This window comes from Falco naumanni, chromosome 2 (assembly GCF_017639655.2).
Source record: "Falco naumanni isolate bFalNau1 chromosome 2, bFalNau1.pat, whole genome shotgun sequence".
In the NCBI taxonomy this organism is placed as follows: Eukaryota; Metazoa; Chordata; class Aves; order Falconiformes; family Falconidae; genus Falco; species Falco naumanni.
In genome coordinates, this window is record NC_054055.1 from 97,222,897 (window position 1) to 97,250,078 (window position 27,182).

Genomic DNA, 27,182 nt, shown 5'->3' on the forward strand with positions numbered 1-27,182 from the left:
AATATTATTCTAACTTCTACTCAACTTTTTGCTAGCATTTGAAATATCAAGTATCGCATTGGAACACTGGTTTCCACAGCATGAACTACATGGAAAAATAGCTTGGCCTTCTTTCCAACATAGTATGCACTACCTAACATGAGAGCCCAAAAACAACAAATAAAACTTACTACACGGCAGTGTAAAGTGAACTCCCTTTTCTGTCAGCTTAAGCTGGAAATGCAATGTAACGATACTGCAAAAATTACAAAATATGTAACATTGAACTGTAGGCTGGCTGTGAATTTTCTATTTATTACCTGAATTTACTGTCTGAAGTAAGCGTTTTCAAAAGATCTGAAGCTTTTAAAATTTGTATATGGAAGGCACTTCCAAATATCTTAAAAGTGTCTTAATTATGTAAATATTAACCTTTACACAGAACACATTAAAGCTAGTTCATGTAGTTTTCCTCAAGTGTCAAACCTGGGGTTTTACCACTAAGAGAAGGAAGGCAAGGAAACAAGAACAAGTACTTTCTTGCTTTCACTGGAAGCAGTCTATGGTAACAAGAAGAGGTGAAGAGGTTTTGTCCATTTCTTTGGCTACAAGAAAAACTGTGCAACTTTGAAATAAACATAGTGTTTCCGCTAATATGTTTGGGGGGTTGTATGATTATACATATAACTTGGTATTTAAGTTTTCAAGAATGACTATATTTACTAAGTTCTCTGAAGGTTGGAGTTGGGATGTGGTCCCACTGCTGAGATTGCAAATTAAAAGGAAACATTTACTTACAAAAGGCAGTAAAATCTTAATTATTTAACTTTCCAGTTACAAGGCAGGAACCAAACATAGGAAAGGATCTTTGTTCTGATGCTTTCGGAAATGAATGTAACTCCACTGCAAAATCTTTCACTATCCAGGTACTGTTATTCAGGTCTCCATTATCAGACAGTATTACTCAGACTTTTTCCAAGCATTTTTTTGTGACTCTCTTCTGATCTATTCTTCCTATTCAGAATTTTTAGATGAATGAAATGAGAACTAACTAGTTAACACCACCCTAAGTCTCCTTCAGAAAACTTCAAGTCCGACACTAAATAATGGCAGCCAGGAGCAGTCTTTTCCTTTTTTGAAAGCAAATTACTCTAGTAACATTTTGTTTGTTTGTTTCTTAAACACAGTGAAATTCCCTACTCCTGCTTTTGAAACTTCGTGTATGGATCTTATAGTAGATAAGAAAACAATTTAAGTCCCCAAACCTTTCAGTGGCCCCATGAGCAGATGTTGCTCGAGCCCGCTGAATTTCATCCTCCAAGCGCCTTTTCTCTTCCTCCAAACGTGCAATGTCTTCTGGGGATCGTCTCTGCTGACTGATGAGCTGCAGCTCCTGAAGAAGAGCCTCCTTCTCTTTGATGAGCTGAAGACGGTCCCTGTCCGCTTCAGCCATTCCTGGCCAAGATTCATTATCTAGCAAGGCCAGCTGCTGTTGTATATTTGAAACTCTTAAAAAGAGAATAAATATATTTCAAAATGTAGAAGAGACAATGATGAAGACAATAAAGAGGAAAAATATCAAAATGTGAAGATTGTTGACTTCTATGATTTTTTTTTCTAAAATTCAAAACAAAATTGAATGGAGTTTGGAAGGACTATTCATTTCTGGGTGTTTTTTTTTTGGTTTGGGGATTTTTTTTTCCTGTTTTGTGGGTTTTATAGAACTGCAAGTGCTCCTAAGTGTGTAGCTGTATAAGAACTACAGTGCATTTATCTATTACATGGACAATATCTGTCTTTATGGCTTTCTCATTTTTTATTAAATCAATTCATATTTCAGAGCTCTTGAGTTTGCTGCCTGTACAGATGAAGAAGTTGATCATAATTTCATTTCTCATTCTTCTACTACTGGATCTTAACTCGGGATTTCAAAAGTCCAGCAAGAAGTTGAAGAGGATGAAGGGAAGATGCTTATCTAGTGACAAAAGGTCCATATATTCATGATCAACTTGTAGAGGAATGGTTCCAGGGGCTGAAAATATTAGGCAGTCCTGACCAACATCAAACATTTAAGAGTAAGCTGTCAGTAAAACAAAAAAATATACTGGTCTAGACAAAAGATATATTGGTTACAAAACACAATGGCTTTAGATAGATCCATCATCAAATCAAGCAATAAATATGCTAACTTGATCTTTTTTCTAATAGGCTTTATAGCCAAAAGTAGCTTCCTATACCTCAACGTGATGGACCATTACATTTTAAGAAAATGTTCTGCTAAAAACAAATTTTGAACTTTTACAAATATTACAAAGAATCCTAAATCTAGAAATTTCACAATTTTTTCTTTTGGCAATATCAAAAGGTATGTAAGCATAACAGGGAGAACACTTTACTGCTAGGTATTTATGCTAGGTATGTGGGCAATTTAGGCACTTTTGAATCTTACAGTTAAAAGAAAAGTAAGAGATGGTCTAGCTTTCTCATTTTTGAACATTTGAAACTAAAGAACTGTATAACAGTTATGCAGTTGTACACTTCAGTTTCGTCTTGACTTTGAAATGGTAGCACTCAAAGTTCAGTGCACCAAAGAAGATTTATTATCACCCTTTAAATAAATAAATAAAAGCACATTTAAAGCCAGCCATAAAAGTGGGATATGCATTCATTCTTTTGGTAAGTTAATTTAAGTAATCTTTTGTCCAAAATATCTGGTAAAAAAGGAAAGATAATAATAAACAAAGCAAGGTAAAAGCACATAAACAACAAACAGAAGATCCACAGAGCGGTAACATGTGTTTAAGAATAAAAGAAAAGGCACAGACATGACAAAGGTAAGTTTTTCCCCATCTAAAAAGAAAACCTCATGCAATGTTTATTTCATACTGACATCTGGAAAGCATTTGGCTATCTTATTATCAGGGGAAGGGAAAAAAAGTATCAATATAAGTAATTCTGCAATGACTGCATTCATGTATGAATAAGAATTTTACTGTGACTTTTGTCAAATAGATTCCCCCCTCCCCCTTAGATTTCATTTACAGCAAGTAAACAACTTGGATATTACGTTATGTTTTAGTCTAAAGCAGAATACTTTATCAAGCCCTTCAATACCATTTCCTCCTCCTCGCATTAATAACAAACTTCCTGCCAATAGCTACTGAAAGCACCATTGTGAATCGATATGTATATTCCGCAGATTTCATGCTTCAGCTATTGTGCCTGAATTCCAGATGCAGCTTCCTGGAGAACACCTCACCCCATCAAGCAAAAGTCAGGGCCAGGAAAAGCAAGCAAAGTCAGGACCCCTTCTCTCCCCTTCCCAGGCTGCTGCGCAGTTAAAGAATTAGTAAACACTCCTGAAGGCATATACAGCTTGATTTTCAAGTGTTCAGTGCCAAATGAAACAAATGGGGACTCAAGGTCCTTTCAACAGAATTACAGAATTCAGGTACAATTGAGTTACATCTTGGCAAGCGAGTGTGAATCAGATGAGCCCTGGCAACATAATTTGAGTGACCATGCTCATAAGCTCTTGCAGAGCCTGTGGATGAAAGATGACGAGATGTGTCTGGTGAAGTCTCTGGGTGGTTTTATAAGGTAACTGAAAGACTGACTTTCCTTCATTTTAACAGTTACAACTGTTTTGCTAGCTATTTTTCTAATGCAGGGTGGGCTGAGTAAGAAGCTGATCATAAGAGCAAATAAATGCTAACACAAGCAACAAGCAAGAAAGAAGTACCAGCATGCGACAGGGGAAGGTGGGATCCCCCCTTCCAGTGCTGTAAAGTAAAACAACACCCTCAATACAAGAGGTTTTAATTTAGACTCTTGATCTTGCTGAGAGCACGTAACACCCTTTGTGTATGACATTCCAGTTTGTTTGTTTCTTCCTCTCAATTTCTGTTACGATGATACCTTGAAAGTAGAAAGTTGTTGTACAGTAACTTATTTATAGTGTTATTAAAGGGAAAAGTACTGCTGTGGACAAGGTTTGTATCACTGAAGATTTCCAAAATCCTATTACAGTATTTACTTTGATTCCCTTGACACTATTAACATTTGAGGCAGCTCTTCTTATCTCTACATTTTGCCTTTAAGCAAAGAAAAAGCACTTGCAAAACACTACATAATTCAGGAATCTGTTGGGAGGGAAACTTCATCACCAATAAGCCAGTTTTCTGCAACCTGTATTTCCTGCAAATGAACCAAAGCTTTTGGGGAATTCTGTTGCTTGCTTTCCACTAAGGACTCCCTCTGCATGGTCAGTTGTTCCAAAAAGCTACCAGTGATAAACTTTTTAAAATTTATCTCTCTGGCTAGAAAACATCCCTAAGGGCTTTTATGGTCTCACTCACTCAAATGAAGAAAAATATCTGAGCAGATATAATAAAACATAATAAAACCCCCTTTTGAGCATGTTTCATACTTGCAGTTTGCCTTCTCCTAACACAAGTTTTTCCCTTCCAATCACAATAAATCCATAAATAAGCAACTTCACTGTGCCCGTCCACGCTAGATTTTATACCTATAATATACCAGTCATTCTCACTGCTGGTATGTTAGAAAAAAAGCGGCTGCTTTGCATTTTCAGACTCAATGCATACATTCACCTACTTTAAACATCCACTTAAATAAATCAATGACTAGACACAGATTGCAATTTAAAGAAAATAAATTTATGAAGTTGGTTTTTCAAACGTATTTTTCCTTCCTATTGGAAACACATAATTCCTTCTCATTACTTTCCTATTTTTTTTAAAGATACTTCTTAAGGGTAATAAAATCACTGTAAAAGTGTACTTTTATCTGGCCTAATGCCAGACACTGAGGTCTTTACTGATAGGGCAATTTAACATATTCCTGGGGAAAAAACAGTTAATTTTGAGCCGTCAACATTCCAGGCATTTTGCCCATTCCCATCCTTGCATAACAAGTGCTGAGGAGCTTGCATTCCAGGCTCGAGTGGGTGGTATCAAATGACTCCTTTCCTAGGTAGGCAGACCGACTTGCTGCCTATTTCAGTATTTAAAAATTTCAAATGGAGATGAATATAACAGCTCCTGTTAAGCAGAAAAGCAGGAGGGGCACAGGTGGGATGACAAAGGTTTAACCTTGGTGATCTTAAGTAACTGATTTGAAATGGCAAACTTGCCCTGAGATGGCCATACTAATGTAGCTAGAATGATGCCTGGCCCAAGATAATGTAGATGTAATAGCATAAGGGTAGAGATCAGTACAGCCAGTAGTTTACTACACAAACTATATCATGGGCAGGGCGGGGGGAAGCATCTATTTCCAGAATTCACAGCATGTCTGAATTCTTATATATATATATATATATATATGTCTATGCAGACCCCCCTTGACAAAACTGGGCAAATCCTTCTGTCATTGGAAATATCTGGGGAATCTAAAAGATTTTGTTAGCGTCTAGAACATAATTTTCAAGACTGCTATATGAACCCAGCACTAACGAAATTATACTGCTGAGCTCAAGAACATTTCTGTTTAGAAGAGGTTATGTATTAAAATATAGCACAAGAAGTGAGACTTAAGTAAAAAATTACTTTTTGTGACATGAAAAAGTTACAACTACAATTAATCCCATGTTTAGAGCATTACTGAGATTATGAACAAGAGGTGTCCTTGGATGGGAAATACTCTGAAACAATACAAAGGGTCCTAACTCATGCTTGTGAAAGAAGCAAATATGGGTATGCTACAGCTGGCACTTCCTAACCTACAAGTTCTGGTCTTTCTAGCTTAAACAAGTTCTTCAGACTTACTTCGTTTGAATTTTCTAAGGGAAGAAAAGAAAAACAACCCCCCAAAAAAAACCCAAACCAAACCAAAAAAACCACCAATAACACCCCTATATTTAAATGCCTAGACTTTTGGGTGACCTATCAGACCATTCTATAGCTGAGGCCTTTGTTACCTGTGGGATAAGACCACCGGTGGGGATATAAAAAAAAACCCCACAGTTATGATTTGGAGGAGAATAGTGTCTAAAATCATGTGAACACACAGAAATGATCAACATAAATCAGTCCAGCTTACTCTTTTCCTTAGGTTTATAATGGGACCCAGTTCTCCACCAGTTCAGGTAACGGAACTTATCCCATACGCAATACTAGAGGAGGTAGCTGTGGGACTGAAGACACATAAGGAAGGGTATAAAAACTCAGTAATTTCTGGTATTTACAGACCCTCTTGAGAGCAAATTATGATTTACATCCAAAGAAGGGAAGGCTAGAGAAAGGGGAAGAAAGAAATGGAAAGAACAAGAAGCTGGGGAACTCAGCCAAATGCTCACAAAATTTCTCTACTGTGTCTACTTTGGCTGTTCCTGCAAGTATGTGGCACTGTGGCTTTGGCGGACAACACCAGCATGCTCTGTAGAATATCCAGCCTTCCTGGCAGCCTGATTCAATAACAAGGAGGTCTTAAAGTGGCTTAAGACACTCGTGAAACCTTTAGACTCCACTGGCATTTTGCAGATAAAATTAGATATTCACTTTTAGGAAAACTGCAAAGCATGCTAAAAGCAATAGAGACGAATTAGTATTTTCCCCAACTCACAGGTAAATGGCATAATGAAAACTTCAGATGTTTCAAGAGCATGGCTCAGCTCCTCTTATAAGCAAAAAAAAACCCCAAAAACTTTTGTGTTTAAAATCTGACACTGGGAGATTTAGGTTTAGCTGGCATGCCTGAGCCATATATTTATGAGATATGAGACAAATTACTTTATCCCTAAATCAGATTTTCAGATTAGTTTAGCAGAATAAAGCATACAAATCCACTGAATTTTGCTAGAAATTAGGCAGTTACACTTTGAAACCTGCCTACACAAGATGAATTTTAACAGGAAAATACCTGTGTTATTGTATCAGTGCTTGTAATACTGCTCCCAATATTCAACCAACATGTATTTTGTCAGTATAAGCACAAATTGCACTGACATACTTCTGCTTGTGCTAGTGCTTTTAAAAGCCCAACTGAAAATTAATTCCAGTATGAGACAAGTTTGTAACAAAGTAACTATTCAGCAACTATACTGAAAAGAAAGTAGTAACATTCTTAAAGGGAACATGGAAATATTAAGCATGGCTGAGGAGGAAGCTTTTTCAAGACTACAATTAAGCTGTTGACAGCCACTGCAGGATTTAAACAATTGAATTTAAAAATAACATCTTTGAATTCAAATTTGCAGAAGGCATAAACAAATTACTGCTTCTGCACCCCAATTAGATAAAATGGTTGGATATGCTTGTTTTATTTCATTAAAATCAGCTGCCATCAGACTGGATTATAAAAAACACAAAACAAAACAAAAACCACAGGTAAAAATTTTGGTGCTTCTTACCGGAGGGATCATTTTTGATCTATTGATTAATATACTTCACAGGATATAAGGCACTGCAGCAATGACATTTCATGATATTTTGCTAATAGACTTCATGTAGTCATTGTACTGAACTGCACAACTGAAGAGTTATCAAAGAAAAACAATTTGCTTTTGATTTCTCTTTCTATGAAACAGTCTATTCAGAAAAGTGCTTGAGGGGTACAGTTTCCAGTGTGCAAATGCTTTCATGAGAGGTGGTCTCACTGAAATAGCAACTGAAACTAAAGACGGTATTTATCCAGGCAGCTAGGGGCTGTCTGTTCAAAAAGACGGGCCTCCCTTCCTCCTGCTTCTCTGGAGGGCCACACTGACAGATCTGAGAGAAGAAATTTCATGGAAATAAGGTACAGTTTATTTAAAAATAATGGGGGGGGGGGGGGGGGGGGGGGGGGGGTAAGAGAAGAGTAAAGAGCTGAAGAAAAGTGATTGAGCCTCTCTTCAGCATGATTGGTGAGCTAAAACAGAATTTACATGCCTCCTCCCAGAGCCTGGATCAGACACAGGAGAAAGGACCTCTTTCCTAGCATGCTGAAGATGTCAGAACCCACAGCTCACAACATCTGAAATACCCATGGGAAAAATTAAATTGCAAACTATCCAACTTCCTTGCAGTGGGAAACTGAAGGGACGAAAAAAAAGAAAAAAAAGCAGCTATGTGAATGTCTTAATTTATGCAAAGGCCAAACCACTCAGTAGTTAGATTTTTGAAGGAGGAATTAAAATCACATTATCTTTTATGAGGGAGGAGAGATATTTTGGAAGTATAAGCCAACTACTATCACTGAGTCTCATCTCCTGAATTCCTCAGGATAGTTCATTCAGAAATCCCAACACTGCACTTACTTGCTCAGACATCATATACAGAGAACATACTTTTAAAAAAAAAAACAAAACTTCTTTACTACATATAGCAAGTATTTTGCTTCTGTCTAGATTCACAAGAGTGACTAAGACGCAACTTGCCTTTCAGTTTGTGGGGCTTTTTTCCCCACTTTTCTTTAAGGAAAAGATACTTTTCTCCTACAGTCTTTTCAGTCTCCCATTAAAACTTGGAAATAAGATAGTTTGTCTGTTGTACTTATTTGCTATATGTTTTCACACCCCATTTGACAAGCAAGTAGTCATAATATACTGCTTTGCAGTTGTGACATACTGTAGCATTTTAATTTTCTACGTTGTAGATTTTAATTCATCACAGCACATTCTATCACCCACACTGCAGTAACAGTAGATATTTCACCAGCCAAGGGAGAACGAACACAAAGATATTTAGTAGAGACAAAAGTCCTACAGAAATGCCAGCAAGCTAAGGGGAAGGAATGCATGATAAATGAAGAATGCAACCACAGAGATAACTGGTAGGGGCAATGAGCTTTATGCAGTTCCACTCAAAAGCCGAAAGCTGATTACTTCCGTACAACATACTGGGCAGAATAAGGCCATTATTTTAAAGTAACTAACATGTTTTTGCTAAATAACAGCCCATTGTCAGAGCTGTGATCCTGGGACAGTAAAACTACCCTTACTGCAATCACTATTCTCTAGTTGGAAGGTTAGTTACCTGGATTTTCTACACTTAACATCAAACCCCAACTCACTTCTGATGTTCAGATATACTGCATTCCATGCAGAAACAAATGTTCAGCATTTCCAACTGAGAAATGCTTCCCCTACTAAAAAAAAACCCAACAAAATAAAAATCCAAAAATACCCCAGCACTCCATCTTCTCCCTGCAATAACACACAAGAAGTGTTTTGAAAAACACATAGAAAAGGTATGTCAGAAAACAGAACCAAAAACATTAAGTATGATCTTCACAGCACCAGTGTGCTCTGCTAAACTTAGCAGTATAAGACCAAATTCTATCCTTCTTTCAGCAACTGTCATGAAGCCCTAAATTATCAGTGAACTATTAAGTGCTAAGGCCTAAGTCTGTGACCAAACAGGACACTAACAGGATTTTGGTTTGCCTTTTTTTTGCTCAATCATTTAGCCTTTACTAGGTAATAGTCAATGGTATTCACATGCAGTACTTTACAATGCAGGCTTTCATTCCAGTTACAAATCCTGAAGATTTAGCTGTGTATCTCTAACATGCCTGTACCAGTGTAAATTTTCTTTGAAGCCTGTACTGCATCCAAATGTGGGTAAATTTTCCAAGAACAACAAAATTGTGAGTTGCTATAAAGCTTCCAGTACCTGCCAAGACATATGACAGCATTACGGTTTCCCCCACAGGAAAAGTCACCATAAAATGAAAAAAAAAAAAAGAAAAAAAAAAAAAGGCAAAACTACTAAACTTTTTTTATCCCTTGTTCTGAGTGATGTAAAAAAACCTAGCAAAAAATAGACAAAGTTGAAAAGAAAAATCTTAACTTAAAAAAATTTTAAAACTAACGTTAAGGTTTTCAAAGCTAACTAAACAGAATCTTTTAAGTGTCAGACTATTTTAATAAAGGACTATTCTATCAGTACTAATTAAAATAATCATAAGTGCACAAAATTCCCGTGTTCAAGTCATCATCCAGACACGACTGTCCAGAATATGCAGCAAATAATTAAAAACCAATGAGGTTAAATAAGGACTTACTAAACTATACTAGTAGATGTTTTTAGTAGTAAATAAGAATTAGGTTTACAAAGCCATGAAAAAACAATACAAGACTGACCTCCACCCACAAAAGAAATACTTATAATAAGCAATTACACTGAATACTAGTGAAGAATTAACCTATTCCAAGTAATAATTCTTTTTATTTAACACATCTTTTTCAATATCAGCATTTATTTTTAGGTATCCTTTTGTTCAGCTCTGAACATTTTTCATATATCTCACAGGAAGTTTTGCATTCTTTCTTCATACTGAGATCACGACTTCAGTGCGTTAAACTTAGAACACAGGTATGCAAAGCTCCGAATATACCGAGGGAGTAGGCTGATAAGTGTAAATTTAAAGAGTTTATACTGAGGTTTGAGAAGGAGGTGGAAAAAAAACCAACACAAAAAAACCCATAAAACAGTTCATAAAAACTACTGCAATTTTGTGTTTATACAAGTGTAGAATGGGGCTGACATTTGACTTTATCTCTGCAAACAAATATAATAATTTTATGATAAAGTCTTAAGTTTACCTAAGCTTTTATTAGCTGTGAACTACTCAACAGTAGGCAAATTAGTCTTCCTAAAGACATTTCAGCTAGGAGGCTGGTTCCAGTTCTACTTTGAAAACTATAATCACAAGAGTAAAAACAAAAACCAACAAATTTGTCTTTAATTACCTTTTCTTGGCCTCTTCATATTGCCAGTTCAGTCTTACTTTGTCTACAAGTCTTGTTTTGTCATCAAACCCAAACTTTTGCAGAGTTGAAGAACACAGAGAAAAAGAAAAAGAGAGAGAGAAATGAGAATTTAGAAACACTCTCATAATAAAAGGCATAACTGCCTCACTTACTAGACTCACTAAAAACTTTCAGTGCTTGCAGTAATAATAAAGATTAATTTCAAGCTTTAGAAATACAAAACTGGTTTATTGCCAAAAACACAGAAGCAAGCCCTTCCAATAAATTATGATCTTGGAAATAAAGGGTTAGCAAACAGGATCATAGATGAATGGTCACAGCTTTTCCATTTCATCCAAGCCTAAAACACAGAGAGTATTGTAATTGAAATATTTTACCACTTGATGCAGCTATTTTATGGATAGTTTAATTAGAAGTAATTCAGGTTACATTTACTGTACTGCAATATGTTACCCAGCACTTAGATCATTAGTGTGTTTTAAACACTATCACAAAAGCATCACCTGATCCTTGAACCAGTCCTAGAAAGAAAGAATATTTACACTACAACTCCTACTGTATACAGACCAGTTTCTACAGCAACTTTTCTCCACCCAACAGCATCAGCAGTTTTCCTCTAAGGATGTATGTGTACAATCTAATAGTTAAAACCCAAGTCCCTATCTAAGCACATTGCTGCACCTCTGGCTTTGTCATCTAACTGCTGCTTTTGCTCTCTTCATCATCACACATGTAAAAACTCCAGCTCTTTTTTACTCACATTCCACTACTAATAATTCAGGAAAACAATTTATATAATTATGTAATTTCCACCACCACCCCCCAACGACCTATATCTGATAAACACAATTTTCAGACTGTACTTAGCTTGTCTTGGATGGCATTCAATGTGTATTGTGAAATAGAAAAATGCTGCTATGTTCCTTTTGGTAATTTGTTTTGGAATTGAATAATCACATCCACCACCAGTCTGAAAAATGACATCCCAAAGGCACCATCTACCTAACACACTGAAAGACAGCCTAGTGTTAGCTAAGTTTTCTTAGATGCTTTAGGAGTATATCTTCTTAAAAACATGGATTTTCTCTTCTGTAGAGGCCATCTGGAGATATGCAACCTGGCAGCTAGTCAGCAGTGAAAGAAGACAATAGACAAGAAATGGGATCATAAAAGCCTACAACTGAAAAGTTACACAGTTGAATAAAATTTCCAACCAAGAGTAGAATAACATCCAAACTACAGTACTAACAAACTACAAACAGGTTGTCTTCTTGCTTTATTGTCAATCTCATCCACAGAAACAAATGTTTTGTTGCTGAAGAACAGCTAGGCTGCCATAGTGTTAGTGCAAGCCAAATTTTTATTATTTGGAATACACAATTTCATTCACACAGAACTATTTCCAAGGAATGCTAATACATTCTTCTCAAATACCATATTTAAAGGCATATTTGAGCATAAAGGTATGGCAGACTAGATCAGAAATTTTGTTATTTTTTAAGAAAAATACTTGGACACCAGCAAATAGTTCTTTTGTCTCAGAGAAAAGCAGCAGAAGTCTACACTACACCTTTGATGTATATGAATAACAATGAAAAGCATGATAAAACCAAGATTTAAAATAAATAAATATACACACCCATCACTACCAGAACACTAAAATCTCATGTTGTTGCACAATCAGGTCTCTACTGCAACTTCAAGCTGGTTAAAGCATTTCCTTCCTTCCTGCATCATTACAAGTATCAGTAAGTCAGAGCTGGTGACATGAAGAGAAGAGGTCCGCGGACACCTCAGTAAGAGCTGTTACTTATGAGATGAACCTGTGGTCACCAAAGTGAGGACACAAGAAGTGCTCTGCCATGCTGGCTCAGTCTGGGAACTGATTTTACCTGTCACTGACCTGCAAGCATGTTGCTAAGCCCCTGTGCCACACTCAAAAAGCAGAACCACAAAACACTGCTCGGATGCTCTGGGAGCAATAGCAAATGCAACTCCCTCACCACCAATATTGCTTTGGATTTTTTGTTCTGCTACAGCCAACACCTCTTAAATTAAAACAAGAAATAACGATGTATCACCACAGTAAAAAAGCAGCTTATTTTCTACAGCAAATGTCTCGCATAGTAACACATACCTCTCCAGTGATGTCAGTCTGAGAACAAGCATCACAGTGTTGTTGAGGTAAACAGGAGTCACTGAGTGAACTAGAATTGTGCTGGAGATCCTGCAGGGAATCTGTAATACAACAGCTATTCCTGAATCCATCTGTTAACTTGGCCAGGCTCTATAGGAGCAAGGATTTAAAAGCAAAAAAAAAAAAATAATTAGAAAAACTGCTTTTTATAATCCTTTTATTAATAGAAAACAAAGGAAAACGTTCTGTTTTAGAAATATGACAGGTAGCTTAAAAAAGAGCTACTTACAGAAAGTGAAATTCATTGCAGTGTTATCAACATGCAGAAGCTTTGCTTTGAAATAAACCTCTCCTTTTAAAAGATGCATCTAACAGTAAACAGATTTTAAAATTACTTCTTTTAGATCTGTGCATGTTTTTGCTTTTATATAGCTTGCAGTTCTCTCAATCTAGCAGCTGTCAACTTTCAAGTTAACTGATAGGGAAGACAAATGAGATTCATCTCCACTTTTGCCATCTTCTGCACAGGTTACATTCCTTAGCCACTACTGCTATTACATCCACCTCGTATTGATTGTATTTTTATGACAGTTGATTTCACCCTTGTGGTCTCTTACCCAAAGTTCACAGAGTTAAAAGATATTTTACACTTTGGGTTAAGTAAGGGATATCTGCAACATATCTAGACAATGACACAAACTGTGAAGGTAAAGCAGAGACATCTAGTCTTTAAGGGGAAAGGGGAGTAAGAGACAATCACACAAAATAGGAACCATAACTTCTTTGACAATATAAGTGTGGTTGGAAGGTTCGTATAATTCCTTTTTACAAAGATAAAATTGTTAATGTCACTTATTTTCTGATTGTGTATTCTTTTTCAAAAATTAAAGATAATGTAGTATCAATAACAAAATCACTGTGCAGAGTCATTTATGACAGAGGTCCTAAGTACTATGCGTTGAAAGAATGTTTAAAAAAAAGACATTAAGAAATTAAATTCTGTCCCTTCATCAAAAGTTAAAGGACTTCAAATTCACATCGAATTGCATGAAAAAGATTTATCAGAAATTTGAAGAGCTATATCATTTTATAAATCATAACATAATCAAACCACTTGGTTCTAAAAATACACATAAAAACTCTCAAAACCACTTACTCCAGTGCCTAAACTACAGAATCAGGGACAAGTCTGGAGCACTGCATTGGGAAAAGGCTGGCCCTCAGGAATCTCAGTGGCTCTGACAACTGCTTATTAGCAACAAGCCCCCATTATTGCTCACATCCAATCACTAGGAGATCTCTCAGTCTTCAAAGTACAGTTTAAAAAGAGTAACACATCAATGCTGTCTTTTCTTACAACAAATTCATCAAGGACAAACCTGTGTAACAGCAACTGGTTGCTGCTCACAGGAACAGCAAGACCATCTTGAAGAAAAAAGCGTCTGGTTTCAGAGCCTAGGAAACATCCACAAATTACAGCAGGCCTGAAACTAGCCAAAAAAAGCAGCTTTTTCTGGTGGCCTCCATTTCCATCATACACAGCCCATCCCTTGGTTCTCATTATATACTAGTCCTCCCTCAGGCCTGCCTCCACTAGGGATGAAAGAAAGGGAAAATACCCAGCCTGGTGCAGGACGAACGAAAAATGAGTGGGCTCCCTAGCCACAAGAATGGGAGCCCTGTCCTCCTCCCTGCCACCCCACCAACCACACACACTCTGTCTTCCTGGAATCATAGAATGGTTTGGGTTGGAAGGGACCTTTAAAGATCACCTAGTTCCAACCCCTCTGCCATGGGCAGGGACACCTGCCACTAGACCAGGTTGCTCTAAGCCCCATCTGACCTGGCCTTGAACACTTCCAGGGATGGGGCATCCACAGCTTCTCTGGGCAGCCTGTTCCAGCGCCTCACCACACTCATAGTAAAGAATTTCTTCCTTAAATCTAATCTAAGTCTACCCTCTTTCAGCTTAAAGCCATTCCGCCTTGTCCTATCACTGCATGTCCTGGTAAAAAGTCTGTTTCCAGCTTTCCTGTAGGCCCCCCTTTAGGCACTGGGAGGCTGCTAGAAAGTCACCCCAGAGCCTTCTCTCCTCCAGGCTGAACAACCCCAACTCTCTCCCAATTAGGGAAAAGCAGGCAGAGATGTAGGTACACACCACTTCAGTCTCCATCGGGTGGTACTACAAGATGCAAGTGGAGCTGGGATTTGGTGCTCAGCACTGGCAGGGGCAGAGGACAGTGCAACGCCCGGCATGCTGGCAATGGGACAAGGCTATCGATACCTGCCTCCAGAAGCTCGGTTTGCCTTGGGTCCCCCAAAAAAGCCAGTTCTACTGCCACCTCCTAATTGAACTGTGCCATCTTAGTATGAAGGACAAATAATTTCTTCTCAGTCCTGAGACAGGAAAATTCAATTTCAAGTTACATTACCAAGAAGCCCTTAGCTAGCATCCCCTCACCCTCCAAGACCTGCTGCAAAATTAACTGCTCCATACCATGGCAAAAAGAAAACCAGTGACTCCCACTTTATGATAACTGAAAATTGCAGGTTCCTGACTAACTCTCTTTTTAAAAACTCAATAGAAATCACCCAGTCCTGTCAGTTTCTTGCTGTATGGAGGATCAAGATGGATCCCTAATGGGTTTAAAAAAACCCACAGAAACAATAATTTCCAATCATAGCTACACAAACATCAAACATCTAACATGTCCTCTTCCCAGTAAGTAGAGCCAGTAACATGAACAAAAACTGAGGATTCAGAAAGCCTGACGTTTCTCCCAAATAAGCTACGTCCCATCTGGCACCTTTGGCTAACACATTTTATGTTAGAAGCATATGTTAACACCAAACATCTTGATGCCAGAAATTCAATCTAAACTTTTGCCCATATTTCAGCTACTTTATGTACTCCTGACACCCTCCAGCATCTCCTTGGCGGGTAAGGAAGGGCTGTTTGGCTGCTGGACAGGTTTCCCATCCAGGCACAGTTGCTGAACCCTGGATACTACTTAAAAATTACATAGCATTTAGCAGGTGGCAACCACCAAGTAGCATCACCTTAAATTACATCTATGTGCAGATGTAACTATGCTCTAGGGTAAGCATATATGTTTTGAGTCCTTCTAGTTGGTTAAGTGAAAGCACAGCCTCCCGCAATCCTAACATGGAAGATCACAACGTGAGTTAGCATACTTTTAGATAGAAACAATTTACATGAACTTCTGGGACTAATATCCTCCCCAGCTATACGGAAGAATCCATCTTTCATCTGGGGTTTAGGAATTGTTTGTGGTAATCCCACAGAAACTGCCAGACCAGCCTGTCAAATGGATGTGAAGTTCTAGGCACACCATCCCAGACCTACCCAAAAAGAGAGAAATGAGCACAGTTATTTCATCACTGTCTGATGCTATCTGATTTGGGAGATCTCTGCCACATACGGTTCCAGTGCAGTTCACATCTAGCCTACTTAGCCTATTTAATGGGTAACAAAAGGAAAGTAATAGAAAAAAGAAAGAAAAAACCCACAAAAACCAAACTCCAATGCTTCCTAAGGATAACGGACAATATTTTAAAATCATATACACATACTGGAACAGAAAAAAAAAACTATGAAAGGGATTGGGCAGGTGGGAGGGCACACCCACTGCTTTCAGGAACCCGACCACGCACCTTGATTATTCAATCTTATATCAAAGATTGCTCACTTTTTTGAGCAGTGACACTGTATATTTGGCTTTATTTGTAACCACAGAACCCAGTGTAAATCTGACCACCCTCTTCTTCCCTTGTCAGTCTTCTCTCCCACACAATTCAATCCAATTATCATATTTCTATGGCAGCTACAATTTTCCAGGCACCTACACAAGACTGAGTCACTTCTGCTATGTTTAGTTCTGTTACTTACAGTGGCCAGATTTAAATTAAGAAATAGTAAGAAATTGTCTATTTCCTTTCTCTGAAATAAATCCCCACCTGTTTACATCATACTTCAAACTCCTCTATAAACAGCTTTCAAAACAAAAAGTTTTTCATAAGAAAGCTTGCTTTACCAACAATAGCTTTAAAATGTAGCATTTTCAAGGACAAAACAATTTCAAAATCGATAATAAATTAAAAATCAAATTCTGAACTCATTAGGAAGATACTTAAAATAGACTTGCGCTTGTTTGGCAAAGCTAAATGAATCCGTAACACTAATCTTCAACTAATTATAAAAAGGCAAAGCACAGAAAAGCTTGGTGACAACAGAAGTATTTAATATTTTTTTCCTCAGAATTAAAAAAAAAAAAAACATCAGGCAGAAAGCTGGATACTTTTGCAGAGCACAGTAAGTTGGCAGAAATATACAATTTTTACAGCTGTAGATCTTGTAAACTATGGCATTTAATCCCTTATATCAATTGCAACAACACATGCAGAACTGTTTTGCATTCTAGGCTTGTGTGGAACAACTCTTTCCTAGATTCTCCTGGACTATATGTCTATTACTGGATGCTATCATAACACACTGTCATTAATTAGAAAAATGATACCTCCTAGACTGGTATTTCCTGTATGTCACATAGACCCATGAGGAAGGATGACAACACTTCCCATTTTTCCTTCAGTCTTGTGCAACCTCTATATTCTGCTGCTGCCAGCCAGCACTGCCCAATCCTTGATGCCAAGCTTGATCCTAGACTTCTAACTCCCTCAACACTGCATTTAAAGAAACTGCAAGTGCACCTAGAGTTGGTTTAACAGATATGATTTTCAAGGCACCTCAATGATTACAGCTGGATTTAGTACCACTGAGGACAGAATATATAAGGAAAAGGGGGCAGGGGGAAAAGAAATCTAGTGGGGGAGTCAAAACAAGGCCAGTAGTTAAGCTGCTCCAAGATCTCACACACAAATCTTTAAATTATCAGTTAGTTTCCTAAAACGTGCATCACTGCATCCATGAAGAACTGTCTAATCATTCCTTACTAGCCAGGCATGTGGAAGACTGAAAATCACTTCAAAACTTGGCCAACACATAATATCAAACATGTTAAAAGTTGCCAAGGCAGAAAGTTCATAGTGACTTAAGTGTTCTCTCTACTTGAACAAGGATTTGTGGTCCGTCAGCTGACTTTTGGGTAACGCATCAGAGACTGAATAATTGTATAACCATGGAAATTCGTTATATGTAGATTATAAGCTGCCCATATCATTTAACATAAAAAAACCCAAAACCAAACCCCAGTGAAACACTACTGGAGAGCAAATGGAAAGAAAGTGTTTGAATGACAATATTAATTTAATACGGTCCCAAAAATTTAGGTAACAGATGCCTTTTTTCATATAGCAGTTCAAAGACTGAGTAAAGAAAATTGTCCTTGTCATCCCTCTGTATCTGCAGCGTATTTTGGCAACTCTGTACTGTAGTCCCTGTGGTGGCAGAGGCTTGCAGCCCTTTGATCAAGCTTCTATCATATTAATAACACTGACACAGCAACTAAGAGGTAAGAGCAGGGTACAGAATCCATTCAAAAGTTAGATCACTACTCAGGCACCTATGTCCCTTCAATCCTCGTGCTCAGATTCATAAAATAAAGCTTGCATGATGGTTTCTGTATACATTGTATTTGCTCATACTCTTTGAGAGTTCTGTAGAGAACATTCACAACTAATGTGTCTTGATATGGGTACTTAAGAGGAGAGTTTGGGACAAGAAAAGGAGAACTGCCAAACTGTGGCACAGTGACACAGATATCCAGTTCTGTGAAATGCTTATAAAAGGAAAAACATGGTAGACAAACTGATAAACATTTTAGCACATGAATTCTCAGTCCTACTTCATTATAATACAAAATGAAAAACAAATAAATAAAACTTATTTTGATATTTTTTTAATGCAGCATAATTACTTCATAGCAGTCTCTATAGTCAGCAGCAATGGAAAGCTATATTTAATAAAGCCATTGATCTAAATGTAAGGATAGTACATTATTGTCCTGGTTCCAGCTGGAATTGAGTTAATTTTCTTCTTAGCAGCTGGTGCAGTGCTGTGTTTTGGATTTGGTGTGAGAACAATGTTATAGCATACTGATGGCTTTGGTTGTTGCTGAGTGATGTTTACACTAAGTCAAGGACTTTTCAGTTCCTTGGGCCCTGCCAGCGAGAGGGCAGGAGGGGCATGGGAAGTTGGGAGGGGACACAGCCAGGACAGGTGACCCGAACTAGCCAAAGGGATATTTCCCACACCATGTGATGTCATGCTGAGTATATAGGCTGTAGGAAGGAGGAAGTGGGAGGACATTCAACATTATGGCATTTGTCTTCCCAAGTAACCATCACATGTGATGGAGCCCGGCTTTCCTGGAGGTGGCTGAACACCTGCCTGCCCACGGGGAGTGGTTTTCTCACTTTTACTCTTCCGAACCTCTTCCCCTGCTTAGTTGGTGCTTAGTTGCCAGCTGGGGTTAAACCATGACAATTATCTAAGATGAAATGCATATAAAATGAAATGCATATAAAGTTTTGTGTTCACAGTATAGACGATGACTACTTACCTCTTTTGAGCTGCCTGCTATTGGCAATTATCAAATAGGAAAATCAGTTTAGGCTACCCTATTTCCTTACTTAAACTGAGTAACCCCAATATAATCACAAAAGAGAAAATAGAGGAAAATAGCAGCTATTTGTTCAGCAGCATAATTTTTACCTGCATAAGGTCCTGCCTTTCTTTTTCACCTGTGCATATAGCCTTCTTTATGGTTCGAAGCTCACTCATTATAGCTTGTGCTTCATCCAGTCTATAGTTTGTATGAGCACTTGACATCTTACGATCAATCCTGTTGAAAAGATTAAGACAAATTCAGTATTTTTTACCTAATTAGAAAGTGCATAGATGTTTTAAGACCTCTTGTTTATTCACGTAACACTTCTGGGAATAGAATGATAGTCTAATTGGAATTAACACAGTACTCAATGACAAGTACATTCTAAAGACAAAGCAATGCAATTACCTGTCCAGGTTCTGCAGAACCAACAAATTTCCTGGTTTTAATGTCCTAACATACTGCTTACTTACAGGCAATGTCTTACAGGCTATTTCAAACAACAAAAGTAGAGTCAACTTAAAACTAGCCTACATGGTAATAACTCAAAAGATAAAGATATTGGCAGTCTAGCTGTCACATTTTCCATGCACACATTGCAACATCTCTTCCAGAACTTCTATCTGACCTTGATTTAGAGGTTTCTAACAAAGGCATTTCATTTTCTTGGGAAGAAATTTTTAATTTGTAAAATTTTACTACCAGTGGTTTCCTCCCATTATGGGCATCTTTGAGCATCTTTTCTAGAAGACATCGTTGTCCCACACTGAAGAACATCACACCAGACCATCCCAGAAGATTATAAATGCAAACTCAACAAGGAGCAAGAGCACTACTCACTACATCAGGTTGAAGTACTACTGTTTCCATTTGACATAAAAATCTCTCACCTTAAGGGGGACATCCACTGTCTGAGTTTTCAACTTTTTTTCCAACAGTTCACAATAGTAAAGGCCAACAGATCAGGACACAGAAACTTAGTTCAGTCTATCATCTTGATAATTTGCTTTGATTTTTAGATAAAAGAACCAGATCAGAGACTCTGCAGAACTTACTAAAAGAACCATCTGGATTTACAACAAATGACTACGGGATCTTAACAGACTACCCACAGCAATTACTGAAAATTGTGTTAAATTCCTGTTAAAATATTAAAACCTCAGTTTTCCTGTTAATCTAGCATAGGAAGTGTGTACATAGAAAAAAGGTGGTATGGTAATGGTCCCTAAGCCAACGCTAAGAATGAACATCTCCAGGAAAGGGTGTCTCTGGTTAAGAGAATTAAAAATAAAACATCCATTGCTCATTACACGGGACATCAACTTATAACAAGATGTAGTAGGACTGGCTATACTATATCTATAGATATATGACAAGAATACTCAAATTCTTACTTAAAATAATGAGAATAACTAAAGGTTTCAAGGTAGGTGTTATATTAAGCTAAGAGTGTCAACACCCATTCAGCATGTTCTGTCAGTTAAACAAAATCAGCGAAATTCCACTTGCAGCAGATTACTTGCTTTGAAATTAAAATATTAAAATAATTTAAAAAAAAAAATCAAAATGCTTGAATGAAAGCCCTGTGGTTTTATTGTGCGGTTCACAATATTTAGGAAAAAAAAGCAGGTTGTTTTTCTATGGTTTTGGTTTGTTTGTTTTTTTTCTGACAGTTCCTACTTTTGGAGGCAACATAAATGAGTCCAAACATTAAGCTTTCTACTTAAACATAATTTTCCCATGTTGCATAAGAAAATGTATAAGCCTTTGTGATTTTTTGTTCAAGAACAAGTAAGGACTTAAATGTCATGTGGATTAAAGATGGGGGGGTTTGGTTGGTTGATTTTCTTTTCTTTTTTGGATGTTTACTTGAGTCTTCACTAATTTTTAGTTAAAATCCTGAAAGGATTAGGTAAAACCATGGTAAAAAACCTAATCCAAATCACTACAAGTTACACAAAAAAGATAACATGTAGTTTTATCTGAAGGTTACCTTAATGTTAAGAACATAGATTCCACCCAAATATTAGATCCAAAAATGCCTGCTACACAACTGCTCATTATACTGTTTGCCAGGTCCAAGGTGGCATTTCAGGAAAAGAAAATGTTTTAATTTCAACCAGATTTTTGTCCACTTACCCACATACTCATGGTAATTTTGGAGCCCAACTTACCAACTGGTATTTGTTTAAGGAAATAATCAGAAAAGTTTCTACTGCCAGAAATATCTGAGCTTAAATCAGTATTTCTGTCAACCCAAATTGACTTAAGCACCTTATAAAATTACTTGTTACGCCCTGTCTGTTAGCGTTTTTTTCCTCCTTTCATAAAGTTAACAGGAATCTTCCATTTTATTAATGGAAAGCAGCAAGATACAAATACAGGTGAGACCTTTGTATGAACAGAAAGAACATCCAACTGATACACAGAACCATGAATAAAATACACATTTTCTGAGGAAGATGTTTCTAGGATACACAGACTATTAAATGCACTTGCAGTGGTTTCAGTCCTATATGGCAGTTTATGTGTTCCTGTTTTCCGCCATGTGCTTTCAAATACGAGTCCCCCCATCCTCACCAAAGCACAGGTCTGTAGTTGAATTAAAATCCAACTTTAAAGCTTTTGTCAGGTCTCATATCCTCTAGTCTGTAGCTACAAATTATTTAGTCAGTCCTAATTCCCTGTCTCTCCCAACTTCTCAGAGCACTTACTCTGCTCTTGCAGTCAACTGGCCAAGTTTTCGTTTCCTTTGTTGCTAAGCGCCTCCTTCCTCAAAAATTCCTGCTTTCCAGCAGAAGGGTCACTGAAAACACAGGGGAGGAGGAACTGTTCCTAGTTCTCAGTCCCTGCCACCAGGTCAGAGGAAGGAGTTTGTTCCAGGAAAGGCTCATCTTTAACCCTGTAACTCTGGACTGCGACAGGATCAGCCACACCTTAGGGCAAAGGCACCTGTGGAGGCTGAGGAGCAGCATCATGCTGGGTGAGATCTTTGCAGGTTTCAACAGGGAGCTCTAGAAAGTCTCCAGTGGGTAACGGCAGACGGTGATGTCCAAGGGCTTATCACAACATTGCCAAATTTGGATGAAACTGTAGAAAATACAGCTCTAACAAAAAAGCTGAACTGTAGCATTATGAAGTTTGAAATTTTGACTATACTGGAGTTGTAGAAGCATTAAAAAAAACCCTCAATCCTCTCTCCCCCCACAAAACCCCACTTTTCTCTAGTTGTTTAAAGTTTTTCTGTTTTGTTGTGATGTTTTCCTTTTTTTATTCTCCTCAAAGATGGCTAAGCCATTTTACTAAAATTAAAAAGGACAGAAAACAAAACTTCGTCCAAGGCAGACACTGTACGTGGTAAATGTCAATGCAACAGATTTGTGTTTAACAAAGGCATCTGAATCAAACAGCAATGTAAACCAATGGAAATACTGAACAACTTAACCACCCTCACCATAACGTTTATCTCTGAGAGCTATAACCAGCAGAGGTTGCACAGGCAGCTGGACGGCAGCAGGTTCTGATACCTGCTCATAATGCCATTCTGGCCACACTTTCAAAGCAAACATTTAGCCAGATGTAAAGCCCAAAGTGTGACAGGTCCTAATATTGTTCTTGGCTTATACTTGAAATAAAGCAAAGAAAATTACTTCAAAAAAGCTGAACAGGATGTGTGCCATTCTCAGTTTGGCACTTACTTGGATTTGACCTAGCACAAGAAAGAAGAAAAATTACACAGACCAAAAATTTAGAAAAGGTAACGAGAGGGGAGAATGTCTGAGATGTAAGAAACTTAAAAAGAAAAAAAAAACAACCCAACAACAAAAAAACATATCAGTATTTTTGTGTTAAAGAAGGAGTAACGTGTTACTTTTTAGACAATACAGTTACTCTGTGGATATGCAAAAACTGAAATACATCAGCTTTGGTACTTGATTTTAGTGACCTTTCTCTCCCAACAAATACAAGGGATAGGAGAGATCGCTCAGGGACAACTAGAGCACAGTCAGACTTTAGTGTGATTTGTCTACTGACTACACAAGGAGGCTAGAGAAACTTCTCTTTTCAGCTGTTGATGTGAGTACTCTCCAAACTGACTCACTTCCTACTAGAAGCAAAATCCTCAAAAGAAAGCATGTATCTCATCAGAAAGGCAAATAAAAAATTACTTAAAAACACAAAACAAAAACAAACCCACAAGCCTCTGGTTCACACGTGAAGATGTCACTGCAGACAGCAGAGCTCAGCAAGGCACAAGCACTGTCAGAAATTCACTGCAATCCCAGATAACACACAGGCGAAACATTCTCCCCAGCTTCAGCGAGCAACAGCAAATACCACCCAGTGCACCAACCAGACACGGAGTGACTGTAGCAACAGCAACAATGAGCAGCACTGAAGCACTGAGTTGTCATGCTTGAACTTTTAAACTAGATTATTAGAGTGACTACTGACTAATCAGATACGCTTTAAAATAATTCCTCTCTTGAACATCTCTCCTATCCCCCCATCCTGGAGTACGGGTGACTTCTCTTGGGCTAAAATCCAAGACTAGCATTTGTATTCTTAATCCATTCGCAGACTTTACTTTTCAAGAAGTTGCACTACTTTGCTGGACTATCTTGAATTATATTAATTAAAATAATCTTGAGTTTCAAATGGCCTTCAAATACTTCTATCATCCTAGTCAAGTGGTTAGTCCTTTTATAAAACAATTGAACCTATACCCATAAAATAACCCAATAACCAGGAAAAGAAAACAATTAAAGAAAGTAGAAAAGGCAAGGTGATTCTTACTCAGTTAAAAGTATGATTAAGAACCCCATGACAAAATTTCTTTTGTTCTGTTACTCCTCATATATATAGGCCACTATCCTAAGATGTTGACTATACTTAAAATATTTCTTAAAATATTTGCTATTTCAGTATACCGAGTGCTTTATTTTACTAATTTTCAGTTAATATCATACATTAACAATTCCCATAGCTACCTGTAACTACCTTCATTTAGTCAATAAAAACATGCCTGAAAATGATTACATTATATCTGCCAATGAAGGATTTTGGTTGAACAGGTTTTCTTTTCTGAAGCTTTTAAAATGCATTATAAAACAAAACTCTTTTAAGCTGAAAAAAAAAAAAAAACACCACCACCACACACAAAAAAAACCCAACCCACAACTCAGCAACCAAACCACCAATATTAAGTGCATGGGCTACTCCCTCTCCTTTAAAAGTAGCATCTGAGTATCTCCCTTTAAATCATTTTGTTAATGTAATACCTATCAAAATCAAAGTTGGAAAATAAGTAACTTAATTGCTCCAGGATCCCTGGAAGTTTTCCAGAATTACTGAAGCAAAGTGTGCACCCATGCTTTGTAACACCAATGCAGCAATAAATCCATAGCTTCAAAATATTTCCACATGTACTGTACTTACGCTGCAAAATTCATTAGACATGCAACAGTTCCAATGTTTTCAGGAAGCGCCTGCATCAGGCAGTTCATTCACATGCAAGCTGGAAAAAAGGCCAAGATTTCTAACGCCACGGCCACATATCCGACGCAAATCCAAGAGCGCTTCAACATATGGTCTTAGCCCCTGGCCTTGGTGAACAAATCTGGAAGTCACAACAACCTGTATTTACTTGCCACCTCTTCCATGGCCTTGCAACCTCTCTCCTTATCCCACTGGGCATTCCATGTATATGCTGTTTGTGTAGGTGACTAAGCAGCACACAGATGGAAGTCACTCAGTTCCCATCTGATGGCCTGCAGGAAGAGTGGCAGGGAGAGGGTCACCACAACCGTTCACAACCTTTGCCACCACTGAGCGCAAAGGAAGCAGAGCACAGGCTGCTTAATAGCCTTGGGAGCGGTGGCAAATTGCCCAGAGCTATCTTTACTCACAGAGAGGAGACAAGGAGTCACATCTACGTGCACTCATTCTGCACACATGCAACAAGATCCAAGGTCTCACAGACCATCAGATTTACACACACAAATCAGCTATACTGTGCAGAATCAGGTGGCCTGACAATCAGGTAAAAGGAAGAGGTAGTGTTGTGGCGTACAGCGTACCCCTCAGGAGAAATACTGTGCCCAGCCAGGAAGCCTTGGTACTGTTCGCAGGGAAGCTGCTCTACTGCATGGTGCTTTGTTCGGGCTGCGCTCCAGGCAGAAGGTATCTCCAGAAAATATTTGGAAAAAATTCTAAAAATCTAATCCCACCTCGACAACATCTTAAGGAAACAACAGGGCCTATATAACTGTTTTCACATGTGAATCTATGAAATCACCAATCCAACCAATTCTGTCCAACCCTTCTTCCATCATTTCACACTATTCTCACCCCACATCGCAATCGTAGCAGAAAATCTTAAGAAAAGCAATTAAGAGGTTTCAACCTTTTTTCTTTTTGGCAGTGCTCTTCTAGGAAATTCATTCCAAGGCGTATAAAGTAAAGAAGAAAAAAAGATCCTCCCACAAACTCTTAACTTACTCTTGCAGAGTTTCCACTCCTTTTTCCTTATATTGCAGCTCCTGCTTCATCTGTGCCAATTCTCGTTTTAGCCTAGAAAGCTGAATATAACAAAATAACTTTAAGTAATAATATGCAACAGAAACTTTCATAATAAAAATAATTCGCTTTCCAATACAAAGTCTTAAGTTACTTCAAAAAAATTGGGAGTGATAATCTAAATCCTCTTTAAAGTTTGCACTGAGATAACAGAAGACTTTCTGAAATATCGTAAGACCCAATGAAACAGCAATCACAACATTCAGCTTTCAAAGTATTAATTTCCTCATCTATTTTACTGGTTTCTACCTGCAATAGTTTATGCTAACAGATAGCAAGTTTCAATCCATATGATTTTTCTTCTACCCTTGTAGCAGACAGACACCTCTCAACTGTCTTCAACTCTTCAGTCCACTTAAAAAAAGATGAACATTCAATGCTGTTTATTGCTCAAAACAAAATCACTAGCAATAGCGGCCTTCTCTCCCAGAAATGGCAGCCTGATTTTCTCCAGTTATTTTCATATTGTCCTGCCCTCTCAATTCCCCCACCAATTACCCTGATCCAACTAGAGCATAGATCAAAAGTCACAAAGCAGTGATGTCTCCCAAAACATATTTTTGTGGTTTTATGAAAACAGTTACCTGAGGAGGTTGGGTAGAGCTTAGAAGGGCACTACCAGCAGCAAGAACGATCTGCATAGAAATAGCTTCTTGACCTCCAAAGTTGATAGATAACTGAGGCCAACATGGGGAGTAGGATGCAAGGGACTACAGACAAACTGGGGGAACAGAGGTCTTTCAATGTGTGGCAGGGAGGCTTAAGACTGAACTGAGACCCCAAAGAGGGGCAGGGATAGAAGAAAAAAACCCTCTCTTCTCAAGCTATCAAATTTGGTACCTTTTCTAAAATATACCAAGTGCTTTTGGTTTCCACATGTACATCAATAAATGACAAAAACATTACTAAAAAAGAGTGGGGGGGATAGGAAGAGAGCACAACAAGAGAAAGGAAAAAAGTTTTTTAAAAAAAAACAGTTTGTAAAAAGATAGTTAAAATATCCTACATATCCAGGCATAGATTAATTCTGTCAGCTTTACTCAAAGAGTGAGGGGCTTCACGGGAGTTCTGGGGATGCAAACCAAGACTGTCAGTCCCGCCATCCTGTGTGGTCCTCTTCCCCATGTGTTCCTGCCCTTTCCTCAAAACTCATGGCACCAGCCCCCAAAACACTCCTATACCC

The 27,182-nt window shown here is 37.9% G+C and overlaps 1 protein-coding gene across 5 annotated transcripts in view; it reads right to left on the bottom strand.

The window, feature by feature from the left end:
* Positions 1 to 27,182, bottom strand: part of WWC3 (WWC family member 3) — a 103,681-nt gene that overhangs the window by 28,977 nt on the left and 47,522 nt on the right. For all 5 annotated transcript variants that reach the window (XM_040582774.1, XM_040582773.1, XM_040582772.1 and 2 more), the window contains exons 5-9: positions 25,922 to 26,001; positions 19,525 to 19,654; positions 12,831 to 12,980; positions 10,673 to 10,746; positions 1,245 to 1,487 (exon numbers count right to left, since the gene is read on the bottom strand). In XM_040582774.1, the coding sequence (XP_040438708.1) occupies positions 1,245 to 1,487; positions 10,673 to 10,746; positions 12,831 to 12,980; positions 19,525 to 19,654; positions 25,922 to 26,001 (677 nt within the window). The remainder of the gene's footprint in view (positions 1 to 1,244; positions 1,488 to 10,672; positions 10,747 to 12,830; positions 12,981 to 19,524; positions 19,655 to 25,921; positions 26,002 to 27,182) is intronic.